We start from the raw sequence: 25,001 nt of genomic DNA, 5'->3' as shown, positions 1-25,001 counted from the left end.
AATCGTACAACTCTATGTATTTATTAATGCAGAAATTTTAATTGGGAGCAAATGTTTTTCTTAACATTTGAAGAAAATAAAGGGAACAAAATAGGACTATGTGATCAACATCAAAATTATTTTAAGAATCAAAATTTTTTATTGATATAATATTGCAATGTATTTGTATAGTCTACGAAAGTAAATTTGTTTACCTAAACATTTTTGTTTTCGATCTATGCTCTTGATTTTAGTTCTCTAATACTAACATAAAAATAAGCATTCTAAAATTAAACAGCATCCTCACAGGTATAACAGACATAAACAACATCTGGGTATTTAATTGAAAATTATTCTTGTAGAAAGACTTTTTATTGTAGGTTATATTTGTTATAAAGATCAATAGGATCAGAAAAATGAAATAGAATAATCCAATTCAAACACGAATATACTCAAATGAATGAATTTGAAATAATGTTAAGCTTATAATCACTAATATAAAATAATCCAGCAATGATGTATGAACAGCTAGTGTAGTGTTTTAATAATTGATTTATTCACATGCAGAAACAGATACAGGCCAAAGCTCTCCTTGCACACTAATTCGGCAATCATGTCAAATACAACAGCAAAGAGTGGACTATTTTAAAATTTTATTACATACATCGTAAATATATTTCTTCACACCAAATGTGTACATATTCTAAATTCTTTTCACCAAAATTTCCTCTGTAAAACTGACACAGAGAACAAGGGACACTATTTCAAATTACATCTGAATTACTTTAAGTATTGTGACACTGAAATTTCCTCTTTGTGAAAACAACCACTAGAGTTACAAGTTAAACACACTCCTGTAACAGATAAGACAAAAAGTTTCAGACATCTTAGTGGAAATGAAGATAATTACACCCTAGCTCAAACCTCCTGCAGAACATCAGGAAATGTCAGTGGGCAGGGTTTGAACCCTGGAACATCAAAATGACATTCCAGAGTGCATAACACAAAAATATGATTATGTCAGTAATCTTGTTGACTCTCCTAAACATCTATCACCCTACCCATCCAGCGAGAAAAACAAAAACCTTTCTGTAGTTATAGCTACAGCAAATACAGTTTACAGCATATATTTGAAATTCGACTTAAAGGAAATTTCTTCTTAACGCTGTACTACAACATAGTATTTACACTTAATAAAGCAATAGTATCCAGGGTAACAATAGATCAACCATTTACAACAAAAAGATATAAAGGAGACATTTAATAAAACTGTACAGTATGTAACACAGGTCTGTTCACTTTGTGCTCAAATTCTTGGAGAATTTCATCAATCTCATTGTCCAGGTCTTCAGAAGCAAACAACTAAAAATAAGAAGTTGGAAAAATTAATTAGGGCATGACCTGAAATAAACAAGACAAATTATCATTTAATACTGTAACTTGGATAATCCTACTTTTGAAAAATGTGTACTCCTGTAAAAAAAAAGTAACCTTAATTTACACAACCAACTACATCTGAAATGTTCAAATCAGTGTACTGTCACCAGATTTCAAGCTAAGAACCAAATTGACAAATGATCAAATTGATTTTAAAAGGGTGATGGTTGCTCCAACAACATTGATAACTGATTTCTGAGGACATAAACGTAGGAGGTTTCAAGGGATTCTAAGTTCCTTTTTGTGAGTTCTTCTAATCATTTAGCAATTTACAGTCAATGTACCTTTAAAAAAATTATCATGCCCTATAAATATATATGCGTGAACGTTATACTTTATGTTAAATTAAGAGTTTGTCAAATTGTCCATATCATTGCTCAAAATGGCAATCAAATCCTTAAATAAGAACAATCTGGTATAAACTTTGTCACTTGTAAATTATGAGTGAGTCTGGTGTGAATGTACACTTTGGTTTCTTATAGTTATAATGTTTTTTGTTTGGTGTAATGCACAAATTGTAAGACGAATTTCCATACGGACAATAAAGATGTGGTGACACGGTTGCTGTGTGGTCAACCGTGACACACGGTCAAGTGTTGAGTATCGAGAGTTAGGGGACTTGGGGGAAGTGACTAGTGTGTAAACACGAGGGAGAGAAAGGTCAGCGAGTGAAGCAGGAGATCTGTACATAACGTTGCCGTGTATATATATGTATTTGTTAAAATGTTCCACAATTAAAAGACACTGTAAACGTAAAAGGACTTGTTTCTTCACAACTGGCGACCCCGACGAGATACGACGAGGCACAAGTAAGTGGAAATGTCGATGTACAAAATATGTAGAGAAGCGGGCAAGGAAAATGGCCTACAAGGCGAAGAACTTGAAAAGTTCATTACACTAAAAATAACACAGGAGGAAGAAAGGGACGAAAGGAGATTTAATAGGGAAGAAGCCAAAAAGAAAGAAGAAGATAGTAGAAGGAAGGAAATCTTACAACTAGAAGAATCCAAAAAGAAAGAAGAAGATAGTAGAAGGAAGGAAATCTTACAACTAGAACTAAAACTTAAAGAAAAGAAAGACAAAGAACAGCAAAATGAAAAGGAGGAACACTTTGACAAATACAAACAATTAGACAGAATGTCTCCATTTGACGAGAGCCAGAATGAGTGCATTGACTCATATCTACTGAGATTTGAGGATATAGCAACATCATGCAACCTCCCACAGACAGAATGGGCAAGAAGCCTCATGGGGCGCTTAAAAGGTAGAGCCATCAACATCTGTCTTCAAATGAGAGATGAAGAAAGAAAAGAGTACGTGGCCGTGAAGGAGGCGTTGCTGAGACAGTTTGGCTCCACAAGTTACGAATACAGAAGGAGATTGAAAGAGTCGACACCTCTGGCGAACGACGATCCTCAAATATTCGTCACCAACATGTCGATATACTTCGATCGATGGGTAGACCTGTCAAAAGTGGATCACAAATATGAAACCCTCAGAGAACACATCATAATGGACGCTGTGATGGAAGCTTACAATAATAATGTGAAAACATACGTCACGGAGCGAGAGCCAAAGACCATCAGCAGCCTGATAGCACAACTAAGGCAGTATAAGGCCGCACACCCAATGGAAGTGTTAGCTAGAGAGAACCCAAATGCGACATCAGCTTTTATGGTGAACAACGCTGCAAGAATGAGGACTCCAAGCCCTCTATATAGAAGAGAGAACGCTGACAAGAGACCACCATATACAGGAAGAAGAGAGAAAGATATCGACATAAGCCCAAAATATACACCTCGAAGAGAGAAAGATGAAGAAATGAGTCCAACATATAGATATCAAAGAGAGAAAGATGAAGAAATAAGCCCAACATATAGAGATCGAAGAGAGAACGCAGATAGGAGCCCAACATATACATATAAGAAATACACAGCTAAGAGCCCAACATATACATATAGAAGAGGGAAAGATGAAGATAAGAGCCCAACATATACCTACAAGGAACGACGTAACCAGCAAAAGGTTCGTTTCCAATGTCAAATTTGCGGTAGAACAAACCACATTACAGACACTTGCTTCTACAACCGACGCAATAGAGTTTGGAACAACAGACCCAGAGATAGAGCATTTGCTGCCAAACACGCTAATAAACTGCAGGTATACCCGGGCTTTGTGGGAGAACAAATGACCAACGTACTGTACGATACAGGTGCAACTGCAATTTTAGTCGCAAAAGAATACGTCAACCCACAAGAGTACACCGGAAGAAGACAAGACTGTGTTGGTTACACGGGTCAAGTAACTACACATCTGGTAGCACGTATCAACATACACACACCGTTCATCATTGGTTGGCATGAGGCTTTAGTACTAGACAATAAGCCTGACAACATTGGTCTTATCATTGGCTGTATCAAAGGCTCTAAACCTTGCACAGTAGAAGAATTGAACAAGTGGAAAGAAAAATACACACAGAAATGTTCCATGGTTACTACAAGAGCTCAGAAGAAAGCAGAAGAAGTGCTAAATACAAACGATAACATACAAGTTCCTTATAACAATGAAAATGAAAATACAGAAACAGAAAATAGCGATATGAGAAGCCATAATCAAGTGAACAACCCGAATGAAATCTCCACAGAAAGTCAAGACCCACTACACATTAAAACAGAAAAATTTGTCAGTGAACAGAAAAATGACCCAGATCTAATAAAACTCATAGAAAGTGAAGCTCCACCAAGACGAGGGTTAATTAAGATAGGCGAAGATGGTGCCTATGTGAGAGAAATTCATCTGAAAGCAGGCAAGACACAACAATTGCTAGTTCCAAAGAAGTATAGAGAAACAATTTTAAAGCTTGCACATGACACCCCGTTTGCCGGACATATGGGAGTAAAGAGAACATTGAATAGAATCTTGAATGCATTTTTTTGGCCTAGAATTACGCAAGAAGTCAAGGCCTACATAAAATCCTGCCATATTTGCCAAATACATGGAGCAAAGGGAACATATATGCAAGCTCCAATACAAACAACAGACTTAAGTGAAATGCCATTTGAAAAGATAGCTGTAGATATTATTGGACCAATGCCAGTAATATCCGGAAGAGGCCATCGCTACATATTGACTGTTGTAGACATGTGCACACGGTTTCCAGATGCAATACCATTGAAAAGAATTTCTTCCGAAGATGTCGGAGACGCACTAACAGCAATATTTGCAAGAACAGGTTACCCTCGCATAATACTGAGTGATCAAGGCACCCAGTTTAAATCAAATGAATTCGCACAGTTTTGCAAAACTCTGAATATTAAACAACAATTTGCTACCCGTTTTCACCCCCAAGCAAATGGGATGTGCGAACGCCTGAATTCAACGCTGAAAACAATGCTGAACAAAGTAGCACAGGACAACCCAACAAACTGGGACAAGCTGATCAACCCCATTCTGTTCGCCTACAGAGAAGTAACACACACAACAACGGGCTTCTCACCATTCGAGATGCTCTATGGCTCACCTGTTAGGGGACCCATGTCACTATACAGAGACTTTCTAGTAAATAGGAACATAGAACATGACGTACTCACAGGATACGATCTTGTCATCAAAACAAGACAAAATATAATCAAAGCATGCGAAACTGTCCAAAAGCAAACAAACAGAGAGAAACCAGAACTATTGAGAAAGCTAAATCAGGGGCGAAAGTTGAGAACACTACAAGTTGGTGATAATGTCATGGTTCTGCTGCCTGACAGAAATAACCAGCTTTTTATAAAATGGCAGGGCCCATTCCAAGTCACAAAGGTGATTTCGAAGGTCGACTACAGCATAAACATCAGAGGCCGAGACAAAGTATTTCACATCAATATGCTGAAGCTGTACATGCCCAGACCATTTACTCTTTCAACAAACGCTAATCAAGACACGCAAGACAGTTGTAGAGTAATGGTGATAGAACCAATAGAGGAAGCAGATGATGTCTAGGGACGCTCGACTTAGGTTAATTCATTAATCAGATGATGAGAAAATTAACAAATAACTTGTATGATAACTTTAAAATTTGTCTTGTCAAAATTGAATGAACATTACACTTCTGAATTTTTTTTTATTTCATTCAGAGATGTGAAAGTTGTACTACAATTTAGTTTTAAGTTTGTTGCATTGATTGTAGTCATAGATGTCCATGTAGGAACTGATATGAAAGAAACACAAAGTAAACAATTCCCTTAATTTGGAAGATATTTTGATGTAACATAAAGTATGAACTAATTGTGCATTTTTCACCTGATAATGTTGGCATTCAAAAGATTATTGTTACAGAGAAAAAACTAAATGCGTGTATTTTTTTTTGTATATAAGTTGTATAATATAACAGGAAAGCTTTCTGCGATAGTTCAATTGAAAATGTCCCTTGCAATAACATATTATTGAAAATTTATTTGTCGTCATAGGCATTATCAGTTCTCTCATAATTGAAGATGCCATTGTATTACATGTCATTGTTTTTTTTTTTCTTGTCGATGTTAAACATTATTAATGTACACCCAAACTATTCGGTTCATGAAATTTTGATACGATCAAAATTTTTCTCTGCCCTGGGAGGACTGTGGTGACACGGTTGCTGTGTGGTCAACCGTGACACACGGTCAAGTGTTGAGTATCGAGAGTTAGGGGACTTGGGGGAAGTGACTAGTGTGTAAACACGAGGGAGAGAAAGGTCAGCGAGTGAAGCAGGAGATCTGTACATAACGTTGCCGTGTATATATATGTATTTGTTAAAATGTTCCACAATTAAAAGACACTGTAAACGTAAAAGGACTTGTTTCTTCACAAAAGATTATTATTATATTATGGACATAATGAAAACATTGTTGCAGCTGGGTGGTCATGAGTTTCAATCCCAGTGCAGAACTGAGATTTTGAAGTTTTGGATTTTTAAGACAGCTCTAAGTCCATCCAACTCTAATGGCTATACAACATTATTTGGGAAAAGTAAGAGCAGTTGGCTTTAATACTGGCCAAATGTCAAAATCAGAAACTATCAGCCAAAGAAACAGATAATCTTTACATCATATACCCCATGGACAGCAAGATCTGAAAGGGGAACTAAATACCTTCGTGTTGTTTTTTTGCCTCCTAGGATAACAGTTGCTTTGATTTACAAAATAATGTCACAGGCTTATTGAAAGACACCTGATCTATATTTGTGAAACCAAAGTGTGAGACTTACCATGGTAACAAGTTCACAAATCATAAAAGCTCCAATCGTAGCCTCCTCATGGTTGTCTTGAATATCAATGTTTATTATATGCACAGCCTGCTCATCATTTTTTTCACGACTTTCGAAATCTGTTTAAAATGAAAGAACTCTGTCATAACAATTCATGTGTTCACAAAATATTTTCAAATACAGTCCATAACAATTCCTGGGATCACATAGAGACAAGATATTTTTGGTGCTTATTGTGACTGATGTCTAGTGCACATTTACAATTCTCTTCAGTCGATCTATTCCCATGGCTGGTGATCTTTAATTGGGAGAGTGGTTTCATCCATCACCAACTGTTCCTCCACAATTTTTTTTCTATGCAGCCCTCTCTTTTCAGGCCTCAGTGTCTCACAAAATGGAGCAGACATCTTTGTCCACTCTTCTCATATTCCTTATAGGAAACCTGGTACTTCTCTCAGATTGTCTGCCTACATAAGGCTACTATCAAGACTAGCCTACTAACGATAGCCTACTGCTGTGATACTTTCAATACTATCAATGCTATTGAGCTTCCTTGTGTCCATGGCAACCCTCTACCCGCTAGAGTGCCAACCCCAACTGCAAGCCCTGCAAAACCATCTCAAAGAGATTTGTCATTTAACTCTAGTGTTTATATCTAAAGTGCCCTGCTAAACCATCTCAAAGAGATTTGTCATTGAACTCTAGTGTTTATATCTAAAGTGCCTTGCTAAACCATCTTAAAGAGATTTGTCATTGAACTCTGAGTGTTTATATCTGTTCTCATAGCCCGTGAGACAATTATGCGTCCACTACATAAAATAAACTATTATTATCATAAAGAGGAAAAATAGGATATAATATTGGTAATCATTGGGTGCTATGGTAAGGGGAGGTAAGGTTTTTTTTTTATTATTACTGATTACATATTATTAAAAACTGTATATAAAATTTTCATGTCCAATGTCATAAAAATATATATAAACTGTTTACGTGATGGTATCTCTGTTCAATAGTAATGACATAAATCATATTTAGTTTCTCATATTAATATAATATAAATGAAGTCTAAAAGCAAAATATTTCTCATGAAAAAACAAGCCATTAAAGAGAGAAACTTTATTGTTATCAAATAGACATACTGATACTAACCCTCTAGGACTTGATCATAAACTCTTTCTTCACAAGTGACTATAAGATCAAATTTTTCTTTGGATGACTGAAACCTTTCAGGGTTGGGTTTTATCCTCCTGTTTCTATCCAGCATGTGAAGAATACCATTCTGCGTGTATCTTTTTATATAGTTAAGTGATGTACATCAAAAACATTATAGATATTTACACAATAAAGAATAAAAAAAAAAACCCAACTAATTAATAAAGTCCCTGGAATTCCCAAAGATAAAGATGAAAAGAATTTTTTTTTCTCAAACTCAAATATCTTAATATATTTGTTGAATTTTATATATCTAGAAGGCACTGTGGCTGAGTGGTAAAATCCGTGGCTTTAGAACCAAGGATCCTGGGTTCGAATAGTGGCGAAGACTGGAATTTTTAAATTCGGGTTTTACTGGACACCTCTGATTCCAGCTAGCTGTAATAGGCACCTGACATTAGTTGGGGAAAAGTAATGGGGATGGTCTTTGTGCTGGCCACATGACACCCTCACAACCGTAAGCCACAGAAACAGATGACCTTTTAAATCATCTGTCCTAGAGATCAGAAGGTCAGAAAGATATATTTCTAATACAAAAAGTTTTGTAAAATTCTTTAAAGCTAGTCATAATTTATAATGAATTTAAACTTTAATATTTATTGAAAAAGAAACAAAAAAAAAACATGTGAGTCAATATTAAGAGAAGGATACAATTCATAATCTTTCTGCATAAGATCTCTGTACATAGCATCGTATGTGATACTGAAATCATATATGTTTGGTTTGTCAGGAGCAGGTCCTGGAAGCTTGACCATATTGCCTGTGCCAAAAGATTTGACACAAAAACCTTTTTTGCTGTAAAAGTACAAACGTTTAGTTATTAATCAAGCAATTTTAAATTTTTCATTAAATATTAAGGCCCCCCCCCACACCTATGTCTATGTATTTCTATTAAATATTAAGGCCTCCTAAGTATCTATGTTATATAAGGCCTCCCTAAGTACCTCTATTCTATTAAGTAATGCCTACTAAGTATTTCCATTAAATATTAGATTAAGGTTTCTTAACTAGCTATAATAAATATTAAGATATCCTAATATTTCTTAAAATAAAGGTTCCTAAGCCTGATTTCTATCAACAAAAATTGTTATATTAAAATGACACTTAAACTTAAAAACAAATAGGCATTTTTAAAAAATTAATCTGGTAACTAGATTTAGATCTAAATTTATGATAAATATAATCTAATATTTTAGTACTGTCTAGAATCTAGCTAGATTCTTAAAATTCTAGATCTATATATAACATATATATCTAGATCTATAGACAATTATTATAATATTGCTATAATCCCGCCATTCAAGATAGTGCAGAAGGTGCGCACTGCCAGAAATTAGACAGAAAAGGATGCTGACATTAGAAGTAGAGAAAGATATGAAGATACTGTGCTTAAGGCAAATGTCCTATGTCTTTGTCATGTCCTCTTGTAAATAAACACATATATTATATCTCGTTGACTTGCCTCAAGTTATTACAATATACAGTCATATAGATCTAGATTCCCCTTCCCCAGTCTCAAGTCTGTCTAAAGTTTAGATTGACTAGTGACTAGCTAGACTAAAACTGCTGGATTTATAGAGTCTAAATATCTAGATTGTAACTAGATCTAGAATAATCTAGATTCTATATCTATATAATATATGTAAATTTATTTACTAGACAAGTAACTAGTACATATTTATTTTTTATTATCTAGATTGATCTAGTAACCTAGCAATTATAGTTATTACACTGGCAGTGTGATACTCATATACTGGCTAAAACTAGTTACCAGAATCTATTAAATTTAATCTATTCTATAGACACTAACTAAGACAGTGAGTATTAAATAGATCTAGACTAATCTAGAGTCTAGAGATAATCTCTAGACCTAGACAATAAATAGAATGTAGATCTAAAGATAGATTTATTATATTATTTATATATAATATTTAATTTAATTTATAGTCTAGTAGTAGATCTATAATTATAATAATTATGTTTTATATCATCTGGATTGGATCTGTAATATGTGAGTGTTATAATTTATATTTATCTGGACAATCTGGTCTGGTGTTTCAAGTTTTTGTGTTATAATTTTACAGTATTTTGGTCTTTGAAAAGTGAATCTAGATCTATAATCTATGCTTATACTAGCTCTGATAGAGTCTAGATAGATCTAATAATCAATGTATGATTGACTCATGTTATGAATCAAGACGTCTTTTTTTATGTTGTATTGTTGTGATCATTGATAATTGATGTGATTGATTGTGTTTGAGTCTCAAGTCAAGACTCACCTCAAGAAACTGTGAGCTTCCATGCTACGGTTCTGATTACTGGAACAAACAACTGCAATTCTAAATTCGTGCTCCATCAATCTGTGATTAAGATAACACAGCAACACTAAATTAGGAAATAAAATAAACTAAATTCTATTAAATAGCATGTTTTTTAAGTATGTCCAATTAAATCCCATTTTGTTGGCAACAAGCTTTCACATTAAAAACGGAAGTAGAAATCTTTAATAAAAAAAAGATTATAGATCTAGAAAACTTGCCTATGCAAAAACTTCTGTTGCAACATTTTACTTTTCATTTGATTTTCCGCTCGTCAGATCTCTAGAGACAGCTAATAGAATGGAAAATAGACATTTTATTATTTTTTGTTAAATTCTGTTAAAAAGAATATAAATGATGATTAAATATATATAAGAATATATTTTAAAAGCATCTCTAAGCTTACATTATCAGTGATAGATTATCTTATCTTATATAATACAGGATTTAGGCCTACCTATAGGTAACATAAGATATAGGCCTAGTTTAGGGCTCCAGCTTCTTTATTTTTTTTTGGGGGGGGGGAGGCCACAAATGATTACCGAGATATTTTCAATCATTTTGAAGAAGGACAAGTGCAAATATAGCTTTTCAATGGGCCCCATATATCTAAATCCGGTCTGTACCTACATTAGGCCTATCCACTAACTAACTAACAACAAAAATATTTGTAATATAGGGCATATTATTAGGTCTCCTTTCAGGCCTTGCGACCTATAAGGCAGATGATGTAAAGGTCATCTATTTCTGTGGCCCACGGTTAACGAGAGTGTCATGTGGCCAGCACAACGACCAACCGCCTTTACTTACCCCATACTAAAAGTAATGTCAGGTAGGCCTATGTGGGTATACCCATTAGATGGTGAACTAAGAGGCGCCCTAATGATCCCGAAATAAAAAAATCAGGATTCGAATCCGGACACCTCGGTTCGTAACCCAAGTGCTTTACCACACAGCCACTTTACTATATAGGCCTGCATTGGATCTATTTTATATTAGGCTTACTACAAGGTTATAGAAAACAAAGGTAGGCCTACGTGTGAACTGCAAAAATATTATCTCGAGTAAAGTGCTATCGCAATATTGACGTCTTTTGCGTGAATACAACAAGCCAACTGCTAAACACGAGGACAAACGTATAACGATCAGGCCCATTACAGACGTGTTTGCTCTGCTGCCTTGAATGTCTGTCTCTCATACTTTAGCGTCCAGCCCAAACCCTACTAATTTATTTTTCTTCGACCTACAGTCTTCTTGCTAGGAGAAATAGTGCATTTTGGACCCAAGGAGAATGTCTCTGAAGCTCATAAATGCAGGAAAACGCTTTGCGCCCGGGGCAGAGACCCGGATCCCACTGGGAGAGCTTTCAGCGCTCCCCCCAGACACATTCATAACAAACGAAGATTCGCATTTGACTACAGTAACGGTGCCACTAAAGTAAAAGAAACTCTAATTCTCTTCTCTATTGAACAGGTAATGTTCCCAGAAATCCGACCAACACCTCCGCCCGAAAAGTATTTGTCTAAAGTGCGACTAGCTTTAACTCTCTTGATTATTGTTTATTTCAATTAAATTAAATCTATCAATTAAAGTAGGCTATGAACCACCTAAATGTCAATGAATCTAATGTCTGTCGCTGAAAACCAAACATTTAGAAACACATTAGGCCATTAAATTGGCCTTGCTTGATTGACTTATATTAGCGCTTTGATTGATTGACTTATATTAGCGCTTTGATTGACTTATATTAGCGCTTTGATTGACATATATTAAAAAATGAAAGAACGTTTATTAATGTGTATGATTTACTTTTCCTGCGCATTTTCCTCTGTAATGTGTCTATCATTTATGTCTTGTAAAACAAAGCAAACTTTCATAGAATGTCGCAAATCATTTTTTGCGTGTTTTAGGACCTTTATGAACTATTGGGGGGGGGGGAGTTTCTTCTAGCCACTTATCATATTAAGACAATATTACGACAATATTTTAATGCGAGAATCTAATACACAATATGAACCTAACACTAACCAATGGATAATATTAGATTCTCGGCCGTATTACTAGTGTTTCATATGAACTACCATATTCCACTATCACAGCACCTGTACCATGTATTATTACTAAATGTAAATTATTCCACTCACACAGCATCGGTCAGCATCTGTACCATGTATTATTACTAAATTGTAAATTATCCCACTATCACAGCACCTGTACCATGCATTATTACTAAATTGTAAATTATTCCACTATCACAGCACCTGTACCAAGCATTATTACTAAATGTAAATTATTCCACTATCACAGCACCTGTACAATGTATTATTACTAAATGTAAATTATTCCACTATCACAGCACCTGTACAATGTATTATTACTAAATTGTAAATTATTCCACTATCACAGCACCTGTACCATGCATTATTACTAAATGTAAATTATTCTTACTAAATGTAAATTATTCCACTATCACAGCACCTGTACCATGTATTATTACTAAATGTAAATTATTCCACTATCACAGCATCGGTCAGCACCTGTACCATGTATTATTACTAAATAGTAAATTATTTCACTACCACAGCACCTGTACCATGTATTATTATTAAATGTAAATTATTCCACTATCACAGCACATGTACCATGTAGGCCTATTATTACTAAATGTAAATTATTCCACTATCACAGCACCTGTACCATGTATTATTACTAAATGTAAATTATTCCACTATCACAGCACCTGTACCAAGTAAGTCAAAAGACAGATGAGAGCTGATGAGGAGAGAATTCTCTAGCATCCACTACTATGTATATTATTGTTGACAGATCATGTACGTGCTGTAATAGATTGTGCGTGTGTGTGTGTGTTTCTATGGTGACGGTGGGTAGAGGTTAGCGATTGGTTGTGAATGATGCAAGATAAACGGCATTGTCGTCAGCGGACTTAAGGGAGACGACTTCACATTGCCAGAATGAAAAGATGTGTTATGTGTTATTGTGTCATTGCAATGAGTTAGAGTTATTTCAGAATACGATTCTATATTATTACTATATTGTACTATGTTTATTGCATTTGTAGTAAAAGTTATATTTAATTCTGTTCACAAAGAAGTTACTCAAGTTTTTTCAATACTAATAATATAATTTTAAAGAAGTGGCACATACATAGATCCACACGAAAAGGGGGGGGGGATATCTAATGAAGAGGGTCTCGGTTTGCAGATGCCATTCACAACAGTAGGCCTAGTAGAAAGAATGGTAAAGGTGCAACGGCGCCCGGTGATCACATATGCCCAATCTGCGACCGCAGCTGTACATCAAGGATTGGCCTCTTTAAGTCACACAAGGAGTTGCAAAGGAAAAAGATGGTCTCTCGAGACTTAAAATGCCACAGGATCTAGGACCACCTTATGTTAAGCTTATTGCAAAGCTATAGAAGACAAAGGCACGTTTGAACTGAAAAACAATTCTCTCAAGTAGTCTATATAGATCTATATTTGCTATTTACATATTTATGATGTGTAGGATTAAATACGTTGCTATAGTAACGTATAGAAAATTACTTGGTTAATAAGAGGAACAGGATACATTAATATACTTAAGACTCCTTTTAAGACGTCTCCACGACGCATCCTGATAATGGCCAAGGACCTAAATTGATAATTTTTAGTAACAATGGGGACAATCTAATAAAACACACCAGAAAGACTAATTTCTTATTCCATGTGCTTGGGCTAATTCGTACAAGTCCTACGTCTTCCAAAGTGCCATTAGAGCATGGAAGGAGTTGTCTGATTCAGACAGGAAAACCAAAGACTTACGCAGTTCAAGTCTTTAATTAAACGGCACGACTCTAACATGAATACGTGACATAATTATTTTCTATTACAAAGAGATGTCTGTAATTGATAAGATAAAGAAGACCTAATTTACGAATACTTGACGGTCATAATGGAATTTTAAAATCTAGAATGATGTATTTGAATTTTTTTTTTATCTCTAGTTATAGAACTAGGCCTAGGCTAATAGACATACATCTAAATCTAGATGATTAGATAATAGAATAATTAGATCTTTTTTAATCGCTTAAAGTTAAGTAGATAAAGTGCCCAGCACTTCAGGGCCAACAATTAGGTAGGGTACAAAAAGAACTACAGTTAAATCTATGTACGAAAGTAACTGTTGAAATAGCTTTTACCTTCAGGTACCTACAGATCACTTTATAAGTTGAAGAGTGCTATAATGAAAACAAAATGTGTTAATAATCTATGTATCAATTTATTACCTATTTAAGTGTCTACCGTCAGTCTGCTAAGTCCACTAGTGAATAAGAAGCCACAAGTGTAAATATATAGACCTATCACTTATTCCAATCTCTCCCTTCAGTATGGAAAGTAGTTTTCAAAATGGTGCTAAACCATTTAATAAAAACCACTTTTTAAAAAAATGGCGCAATTTTCCCTCTCTGCATCAGTAAGGTCATTTCGATAGGTCAAGGAGGGGCACTATTGAAAGTAGCCAAGTAGGGAACATACAATAGCTAAGAAAACAAAAGCAAGCGTAGGGTTCCTGTGACCCAATCAGCAGGGTGCGGTGATAAGTCTTGCAAATGTGTTAGGATCTTCTAGCGATTCTAACCAATGAGTTCAGGACAATCTAATGGGGTTGACAAGTGGGTGTTCTTTTTTCAATCTAGAGTAAGACAAAACAAGGGACATAAGGCGGAATAGGCTTAATACCTCGTGAGCTGGAGTCGGTATTGATAGGCTTTAACCAATGTGACCCACTCAGGGCCAATATTCTGTAGCTAAACTACCGTGACGTCGAGCCTGGCCTAATAATAATTAGGCTAAAGATGACCACATTTGACAACGAAAAAAAAAAGAGAGTTTAGCGATCAACTGGAATGTGCGAAATAATAATCTCGTAATTGTAGTGAGCATGCGCAGGTTTGTCCGCAATATACTAGACTTAAAAATAAATTGATTTTAACAAATGAAGTGGCCCCTCCTGCATTAGCCTGTCTAAAAAAAAGCTAATTTTTTAAAATTACAAAATACAAATGAAGCTTCTTAATATTATGTAAGTCTACTTGAAATGTTGTTAATAATGGCTGCATGACGCCAATTTCATTGAAACTGTAGGCCTATATTTAAGCATTGATTTTCTGCAATCTGCACCCGACGACTTTTTAATGATTATAATGATTATAAGCGTAAAATATATTTTTCCGTTGTGTTTTCTTTTAACTCTTTAACTCCTTTATTATTTTCCACGATCTGACACGATTGTTATTTTTTTCACATTAGTACATATTCTACATAGGCCTACTACCCTGTTATGATTAAACTTCAATAACATATTTGTCTGTAATCAGAAAACGCTACTTTTGGTATAGAATTTTAGGAGAATGCATGCTCTTTTCATAAAACACAAAATTAAAGTTTATAAAATCAAAATTAATTGAATTTAATGCGGTCAATTCAACGATGACATCGTTGATTAATAGAAAAAGAGTTAAATCAGATAACGTCAAGGTTTTATTGTTAAGATATGATCAGATAAGAACTTGTACGTTTTAGGCACTTCTTCAAAAAGAAAATAAATAATTCCTACGCGTAACCATCGTTTATGTGCATATAGCGTCCATTTTGGTAGTGACAATGTCTTCAATTCCGAAGATTAAGAATGAGTGCTAGTGTTCCACATAAGTACACAAACCCAGATTCGACCTGTATATTTTCCACATCTGATGCCTTTGTCCGCCGGGGGTCAATTCAGCTTTTCTTTTCATCCTCTGCGCCTGCTTTCAACAAGGGCTTTTCTTTGGGTCTCAAATGTGTGTACTGCGAACTTTGCGAGAGCTCTTCAACTGTCTCTTTCTGCTTGCGGTTACTTTCTTCGATCTCTGCCAGTGAGGGCAATATGGCGCCTTAGTTGATCTTTAGGCTACAGCACTTACGAGGGGCACCTCTGTTACTACCCCCCCCCCTTTTAAGCTCGCCATGCATGTATACTTAAACTTACTACTAAGGCATTCGTTTTTCTGGTTGATTCAGGCAACCCGTTCCGTGCTCTAATGACACTAGGGAAGAAATTAAATCTCCTCTCCTCACTTAACATTTCGGGATACAAGACGTGTGCCTGATGTTTTATTTATCAGCGACCAAATGTAAGAATGTATTGATATATCAATACACGCCAAAGCATTTATAATTTACAAAATCGTTTTTTAAAAAAATGCTGCACAAACTGTGTCATTTTTCTAATAGCATCTACCAGCCCCTCCCACTCATAATTCACCAGTGTTACTATCACCAAACTATTCTCCTTTTGAATAGAAAGGAAGTGAGGCTGAATGAAAGCCCTAGGCACCGCACTGCCCCTCCCCCCCAGCCTTTTCAAATATATATTTATTTTAGATTAGAATGGGAGCGACACAATATTTGAAAAAGGTGATGGATAGATGACGTGGAAGCAGATCTGAAGCAGCTTGGGGTTAGGGCGTGGAGATGAAAGGCCCAGGAGAGATCTGAATGGAAGGATGTGTTAAAGCAGGCCAGAGCCCTCCATGGGCTGTAGTGCCACTGGGATGGATGGATGGAAATGTTTATAATAAGACTAAGACTGCATTATGGATCCTTACGAAAATGTGTTGTAATTACAAGGACTCTTTTCTCATATAAAGACAACACAACAGAAACATACACATAAATACAACAAGTTCGATAAGTAATTTTTTTTTCGCACACATTTTGGCACTGCGTCACAAAAATACTAAAGAATAAGTTGGGTTGGGGATGTTGGCATCTAAGCCCCCTTCCCCGCACCGGATACGCAAGGTTACTATTGCCATTGAGAGGAGGGTTGGCGCCGCTAACTTCGGGCCGGTGGAAGAGGAGCTCTTGTTCGCTTTAGCTGGCTTTAAAGTTCCAAGTGCGATGCACAACTCAATATGACATTTCAGATGGGGGGAGGGCGGTTGGCGATAGAGTGGGAACGCTAAATCAACTAATAAATATCAATAATAAGTAACAATACATATCAGCAAAAATACGTTCCCCCCCCCCCGGGAAGTTGAGCAAAATTGTGCGTGGATACACAGATTTAGATTAAGGTTGAGAGGATCGCCGCCGAAAATAAAATATATTCGAAAAATAATATTTAAAAAAAAGATCAATTGTAAGTGATACATTTTGTTTAATATGTCTATTTGTAACTTCGTTTTGTTATAGAACTATATAATTCAAAGCACAAAACTAAAAAAAAAAAAAAAAATCTTTGTGGAAGGAGAAATTGGCCAGTTACTTTCTACTCATAGACATGTATAAAGGCTATATGTTTTTTTTTTTTTTTTTTTTTTTTTGTACTTTTTTTTTTTTCATTTTATAAGGATTTAATCTTAAATTATGAATTATAGCCCCAAATTTATGTATACAGTAGAAAAATATTGGGTAATGGTTATATAAAGGCGAATAGGAACAAAATATTTGGGTTCAGAACTTATAGGATATCTTAATTGTTACTATTAAACTGACAAATTATAGGATATCTCAATTGTTACTATTAAACTAAAAAAAAATTCTTATGAATTCTAAATTTTCCAAAACAAAGACTTTCTTAAAATAATTATGATACATTCATGTGCAATTACATAAACTCTGTCGCCATATTTGACTATCTATATATATAATTCTCTTCTTCCCTCAACAGTTTAAACAAGCAGTAAAGGAAAGATCACTCTCTTATTTCTGCGGATAGTCACCTCACGAAAAAAAAACAAGAGAGGGGGGGGGGACTACACGTTTTCACAGCTCGCTACGGATGGCTGCGCGCTGGACTGTCAAACCCTGCCCGCTCCCATCCCCCTTCGTCTTGCGGGAGGTTTGGACTAAAAAGTAAACTATCTTCAACTCTGAAGGAACATCCGAAACATGTAAAACATTTTACAAACAAACATTTTACAAACACTAAATAGCAAGGCATTTTAAGGCCCTATTCGAAACTGATTTCGCGGCGGGACAAGTTTGGGTAGGGAAGCGGACAATAAGTGAAATTTAAGAGTTTGTATAAGAAAATAAATTCGTCTTTGCATTTTATTCATTCTTTACTACGTACAACATTACTTTACGAGCCTTGCGTGTAGCAAAGTCATACAGTAGCCTATATCATAATAATTCTGTTTCCTACATAGATCCCGCTCAATAGCAAGAATTACCAAATGTTTCAATCTATCTTTAAGAATTGTTGACCTCCTGGTAAATCGACATGAGGGCGCGGGAAATCTGTTTTAAGTTAAAAAATTGTTTAATTTAATCATTTATACACCTTGAATTAGAGCAGGTCCTATGAAAGTGCGGATCCTTTGAAAGTGGGGGCCCAATGCGGTCGCATGGGTTGCAGTGGCCTAAGACGGCTATGCAAAATAACGGCGTATGCTACGCCGCCGGTCGACTAGTTCTGTTTTAAAACGTCATGTTGAGAAGCGTGGTCGAGAGGCCAAGTGCGCTTAAACTTGGCTTGGCTTGGCTACCTAGAAGAGGGCTCGACATCCGACTCGGGCACAGTTGTGTTTACTGAGCTGCCTAAAGGCAGATACCCCCTCCCCCCCCCCCCACTGGTTCACAAATGAGATTGGACCAAAAGCGCTCTGAGCATGATATAAGCATGAAAGTAGCGCTATAAAAGCGCTAGTAAAGCTATAATAATAATATAATAATAATAATGTTTTCTTCTGAGAAGGGGAGGAGGTGGTAGAGTGAAAACGATTTATCGAGTAAGAGTCCTGGTTCCTTTTTTATAACTTCTGCTAGTGATTGCATTAGGCATTAAAGAATGTGACGTGGGCAGGGTTAATTTCTTAACTAAAATATAAAAGAAAAAGTATTGGTTTGTATCGCGATAATCACCCCTTCCACCTGGTCAAAACTTTTTTCGTTTTATATATTTACTAATGATAACATTTAATATTAGAGTGTGACATACCGATGGTTTCAAATATCAATTAGTAGCTTATAGTATATAAATATTCAACTAATTTTGTTTACAAACTATTATTTCTCCACAAAAATAGGACCGCTCCCCCACACTCAAAGGGTTTAAATGGGAAGGGCAGTAGATGTATTCGCCCCCCCCCCCACCCCTCCCAATTGGCCAAAAGGGGAATGGCATAGGCCTATATATAATATAAAGATCGGTTAAAAGATCAACAAGTTTTAATCATAGAGATATTTTATTGATTCTGTTAACAAGATGAGATTTCTACAAATAAATTGGACCACCACTTTTAAAGCACCATACTTCTCGTGTGTTCGATAGTTTCTTAATATGTTCGATAACATAAGATATCGGTAAAACGATATTCGATAATTTAAGCTTTTGAAAGCATCGACCTGACCCACTTTAACATCAAACATAAGTTTAACTATGAGTATTAATAGAATAAAACATGTCTAGGACATCCGCTCTGTTATCAGCAGCAGACACCTTGGCTGGCTTGGCCACGTTCGTAGAGATGCCAGTAGATCGACTTCCACAAGACATTCTGTATGGCGATCTAATAGAAGGCAGGAGAGCCGCTGGTCGCCCACTTTTAAGTTATACGGATGTATGCAAACGCGACATGAAGCTCCTCAAAATCGACACTAGCAGCTGGGAAAAAATAGCACTGGATAGATCTACATGGAGAGAGAGAGCATAAAGGAAGGGTCTCGGTTTGCAGATGCCATCACTACAGAAGCAGAAAGAAGGGTGATAATGCAACGGCGCCTGGTGATCACATATGCCCAACCAGCTGTGTATCAAGGATTGACGTCTTTTGTCACAAATGGAAAAGATCGTCTCTCGAGACGTTAAATGCCACAGACAGTCTCTAGTCAACTGCCAAAAAAAAAACAACAAAAAACTAGAGCATGATTGTAGATAAAGGGTTTTAAGTCTCACTCTACAATTACTAAAGTCTAATATCTTATAAAATACAGTTGATTGCGAGGGGGGGGGGTGCGCTGCGGAGTAAAGTTCAACCCCTCACCGATAAGTCACTGGGCTTTATAATCCTAACAGGCTATATAGGCCTAAATCTACAAGAAATTCAAGCAATAGTCTTTAAAAAAAGCGCTCCCACAGCTGGTAAGAGAAATGTATCTACTGTCGTTTCACATACTCCAGAAAGAACATATTCTAGGCTTGAAAATGTTGGGGGGGGGGGAATAGTGGACTATTTGTAAGGTAATGAACATTCATCACGTGCATGTGTGCAAAAAAAAACAAGATTACAAAGAGAGTTTGTGTTACACAAACTAAGAGGCGGCCCCCGTCGAAGTCGGATCCCTGTGGGATCTGTATATTCGCAAATAATATTCAAGAGGTGATTTAATTTTGATGTAAAATGTTTTACACGTTTCGGATGTTCCTTCAGAGTTGAAGATAATTACTTCCTAGTCCAAACCTCCCGCAGGACGACGGGGGATGGGAGCGGGCAGGGTTTGAACCCTGGGCCATCCATAAATCTGAACGACAGTCCAGCGCGCAAACCGCACGACCAGGCAGCCATCCGATGGTCAAAAGTAATAATGTTTCAAAGATTCATTTGCCGTAAATTTAAATTTAATAAAAAAATAGTAGATTAGTTTTAGTATATTAAAACATTACAATATTGATCAAAACGTTTGGAAATGAAAATCTACACTTTTTTTTTACACTTTAAGTTTAGAAATTGAAATTCTACATCTTAATCTAGTCTATTTTAGTCTAAACTAGATCTAGAAATTCTAGATCTAGACTCTAAAATAATTTTAATTAGAATATAAATCCAGATCTAGATATACTGTAATAAAAATCTAGATCTAGTTTAAAAAATCTAGATTAGATCTAAATCAAGATATCATTCCTTTTTTAAACGCGAGTCACATAACGAGGCTTAATAAACATTACTATACCGAGTTCTTTTTTCATTTCATTTGAAGAATTTATTCCATATAACGTCAGAGGGGAAAAAAAACACTACGTCACACGGCCTAGCTAGACTAAAAATCGCCTTCATCTATAAGAGCCATTTATCGAGTGTTCATAGACTTTGGTGCACCGAGTGCGTTCTTTAAGCATTTCATTTAAAGAATTCATTCCATATGACGTCAAAGGAAAAAAAAAAACTACGTCACACGGCCTAGCTAGAATAAAAATCGCCTTCATCATTACGAGCCTTTTATCGAGTGTTCATAGACATTGGTGCACCGAGTGCGTTCTTTTAGCATTTCATTTAAAGAATTCATTCCATATGACGTCAAAGGAAAAAAAAACACTACGTCACAAGGCCTAGCTAGACTAAAAATCACCTTTATCAACACGAGCCATTTCTCGAGTGTTCATAGACATTGGTGCACCGAGTGCGTTCTTTTAGCATTTCATTTAAAGAATTCATTCCATGTGACGTCAAAGGAAAAAAAAACACTACGTCACACGGCTTAGTTAGACTAAAATATGTTTTCATTAATACAAGCAATTTTTTCGAGGGTTAATAGACATTGGTGCACCGAGTGCGTTCTTTTAACATTACATTTAAAGAGTCCATTCATATGACGTCAAAGAAAAAAAATTCCATTACCTCACAATAGGCTAGTACCGGTACCATAAAAAAAAAATGTCTTTATTTACACGAGATATTTAACGAGGGTTCATAGACATTGGTGCACTGAGTTCTAATAGATATTATTTAAAAAGGATCAAAGCCACATTGTTTTTGCGTTTTGTCTGTCAGTCGGTCTGTCCGTTATCTTGATATAAAAAAAAAACAACTAAAAGTTATTAAAAATTGATTAACCTTTATTTTACGTTTCAAAACATCGCAATAATTTTTAGGTATGAACACAATTGAAAAGTTTATATAATAGATTGTTCCGGATGTTTGTATAAATAGTAAAAGAAAAAGAGAATTTCAGATAAATGTAATACCGTTAATTAAATTTTTTGGATGGTCTCGTATAAAAATTAGATGTACTACAGCCACGTGGAGAGATTTTCATACCTTACTTTGGTGTTTGGATTCTGTTTTCCTTAAAAATCGGAACATAATATTAACGATAATTAGATTTTTTAATGTTTTAGGTAGAAAGTTAAATGTACTGTAAGAGAGTAGTGAGTTAAAATATTTTTCATAAAAATCCGTAAAAACATTATTTCGTAAATGAGAAGATTATTTGTTTATTAATTAGAAGAGGGAGTTCAAACAATTATTTGGCGTTAGTAGATTTTTAAATAAATTCGGAAATTTCTGGCGACGATTTGTAAGAAACAAAATCCGGAACTTTCTTTATCGATTACAAAACTTCTATGTTATGTTTTACAAGAAAATTAAATGTCTAAAAAGTAATTTTCAGTAATCAATTCTAGTAAATTACTTTTTTTAAAAGCCTTATGCGATTTCAAACAATCATTAGGCATAATTCATGTTTTATAAAACAATATCCGGAACATTTTTACACTTAATGAAATATAAGTCAGTATAGAGATTATGATTTAGCATTAATATGCTATTTACATAAAAAACGGAACAACATATTATTGATAATGTGTTTTTGCAACGTTTAAGCATGGACATTGAATGTAATATAAGTTAGAAGAGCAAACAAACATTTGTTGGCGTTGATTAGTTTTGCACAAAAAAATCCGGAACAATCAATTTTAGATACTTAAAACTATTGAGATGTTATGGGAGGAACATTAAAGGGTAAATCAGATTTTCAATAGCTTTTAGAGTTCTAGTTTTTTAAATCTAATCGTGACGGACAGACCGACCAACAGACAAAACGCACAAAAATAAGATTCTTTTATTCGGATGGGGGCACTAAACAAAAAATAAATAAAATCTGATTTTTAAAAAAAGTTTAAGGAATTGGTTTAGCACCTGATCATGTTGCGACGTTACGCTACTGCACGAAAATCGCTGCATAAAAAGTCCATTAAAAAAAATGTGCGTGATATTTACATACAAAATGCATTATTAGCCTTTATAAACAAACAGAAATGTTTTCTTTTAATTTTAGCAGCTAGTTGACCAGAAAAAACATCTTTAACTATTATTTATATTTGTTGTAAACATTTCCTGTACATTTTAAAAATATATTTGACTTAGTGATACTGAAAATACACAAAAATTGTCCATCTTTGTTAGCATATTCTAACATTGCCTCCCTTACATTTACGTAATTGTTTTAGAATTGGTGTATTTTTATGAAAAAATCGCTTGCATAATTAATTTTATAAATTAAACGGTTTGCTTTTAGAAAACCAAAAGTAGCCGTTGCACCTAAACTTTTCAAGCCGGATTTAATGATGAAATAATATTTTTCATATCTCTTCTAGTTTTCGAGATCTGAGTGTGACAGACGGACAGACGGACAGACGGACATTTTGCACAAACCTAATAGCGGCTTTTTCCCCTTACGGGGGCCGCTAAAAAACGGAGAAAATTTCATGGCTACTCCCATAATTATTAAACGTAAGCCAAATACAGTTTACTTGCATTCAGCATTTCTGACCCAACGTATAGACTGGATAGGTGAAAGTGAAGGAGAAGTTCGATGTGAACCTGGCCTAACTTATTAGGTCATTGTTCTGTAAAGGGTCAATCTCTTATTCAAAGCCTCAAGAAAAAAAAATGTTCGTATAAAAAAAACATTCTCCCCTTCCTTCAGATGAATGCTGCGATATAGTGCTGCAGTTTAAGCGATAATATGAAAAACTACTTATTATTAATTGTTGTTTTAAATTATATTCCACTTATACGCATATTAATTTTTTTTTCTTTAAACTAAAGTAAGCATCATTTTTGTAAATGTAGTAGTTAGTATGACAGAACTTACTTAACTTAGCAATAAAAATGTAAAAAAATAAATATTTTTTGACAAAAAATCTAAAACCGTTTGCATAAACGTGTTAAAAATATGATTATTAATCTTCTACCCTACATTAAGGAGCCTCCAGTGTTTTGTTACTATTGATAGTGAATAGTTGTAAAAGTGGTGTACTTTTATGAAAAAACTGCTTGCATTTAAGTGATTTAAAAAATTAGATTTTTCGCTTTCAGAAAAGAAAAAAGTAGCCGTTGCATCAGAACTTTGAATGGTCTAAAATATTGTGATGTCGGATTTTCACTATCTTTTCTAGTTTATGACATCTAAACACAGACAGGCCACCCAAAACTAATAGCGGGGGCCGCTAAAAAGGGACGAGGGTGTGTGAGAAGGATTCCTTGTTTTATACTCTGGCCTAGCTCGTATAGTTAATTCGGCCAATCAGCATCCAGAAAGTTTGACGATAACGTATTCATTTTTTCCCCAATAGGCTACTATGCATAAAGGCTACATCAGGTGGCCGTGTGAAATTAACTCTTGTTTCAGTTTAAAAAACGCGCATGTATTTTTTCCATTTTAAGTCGGATCTGTGAAAGTCACTGTGGCTCCTATCATACACTTTGTTCTTAGTTCTTATACCAAAGACTAAAGACTATGTTTTTCCTAGTAAGTTGTTTGGCACAATAGCTACTGGATGAAAATTGGCAGGGTATGAACCCGGGAGAATGGGGACGACCGAACAACAGTCCAGCGCGCATACCGCAAGGCCATGCAGCCACCCGGTAGCGCAATGGATAACGTGATGCTTTAACAAATTAGAAAAGATTGGCATGCAGTTTTAACAATTCTAGCGATCGAGAAAACAGATAAACTTTATGCGCCAAGCAACGATTAGTTTTTAGGTTTAGTTGAGATGCTTGACCAATTCGGCCCAATCATGCAACTGATGCAAGAACGTGTCACTACCATTAC

At 35.3% G+C, this 25,001-nt stretch overlaps 1 protein-coding gene across 1 annotated transcript; it reads right to left on the bottom strand.

The window, feature by feature from the left end:
- Positions 1 to 91: 91 nt before the first annotated feature.
- On the bottom strand, positions 92 to 10,362 carry LOC106061845 (RNA polymerase II subunit A C-terminal domain phosphatase SSU72-like). Its single transcript, XM_013220064.2, has 5 exons — positions 10,141 to 10,362; positions 8,513 to 8,656; positions 7,799 to 7,938; positions 6,650 to 6,768; positions 92 to 1,341 (listed from the first exon to the last, which is right to left on the bottom strand). The coding sequence occupies exons 1-5, from the start codon at positions 10,215 to 10,217 to the stop codon at positions 1,240 to 1,242; spliced, it is 582 nt and encodes a 193-aa protein (XP_013075518.1). The 5' UTR covers positions 10,218 to 10,362; the 3' UTR covers positions 92 to 1,239.
- Between the last annotated feature and the right edge of the window lie 14,639 nt (positions 10,363 to 25,001).

This window comes from Biomphalaria glabrata, chromosome 13 (genome assembly GCF_947242115.1).
Source record: "Biomphalaria glabrata chromosome 13, xgBioGlab47.1, whole genome shotgun sequence".
Lineage (NCBI taxonomy): Eukaryota > Metazoa > Mollusca > Gastropoda > Planorbidae > Biomphalaria > Biomphalaria glabrata.
Note: the sequence above shows the minus strand (reverse complement) of the source record. Positions and strands in the feature narration are given on the sequence as shown.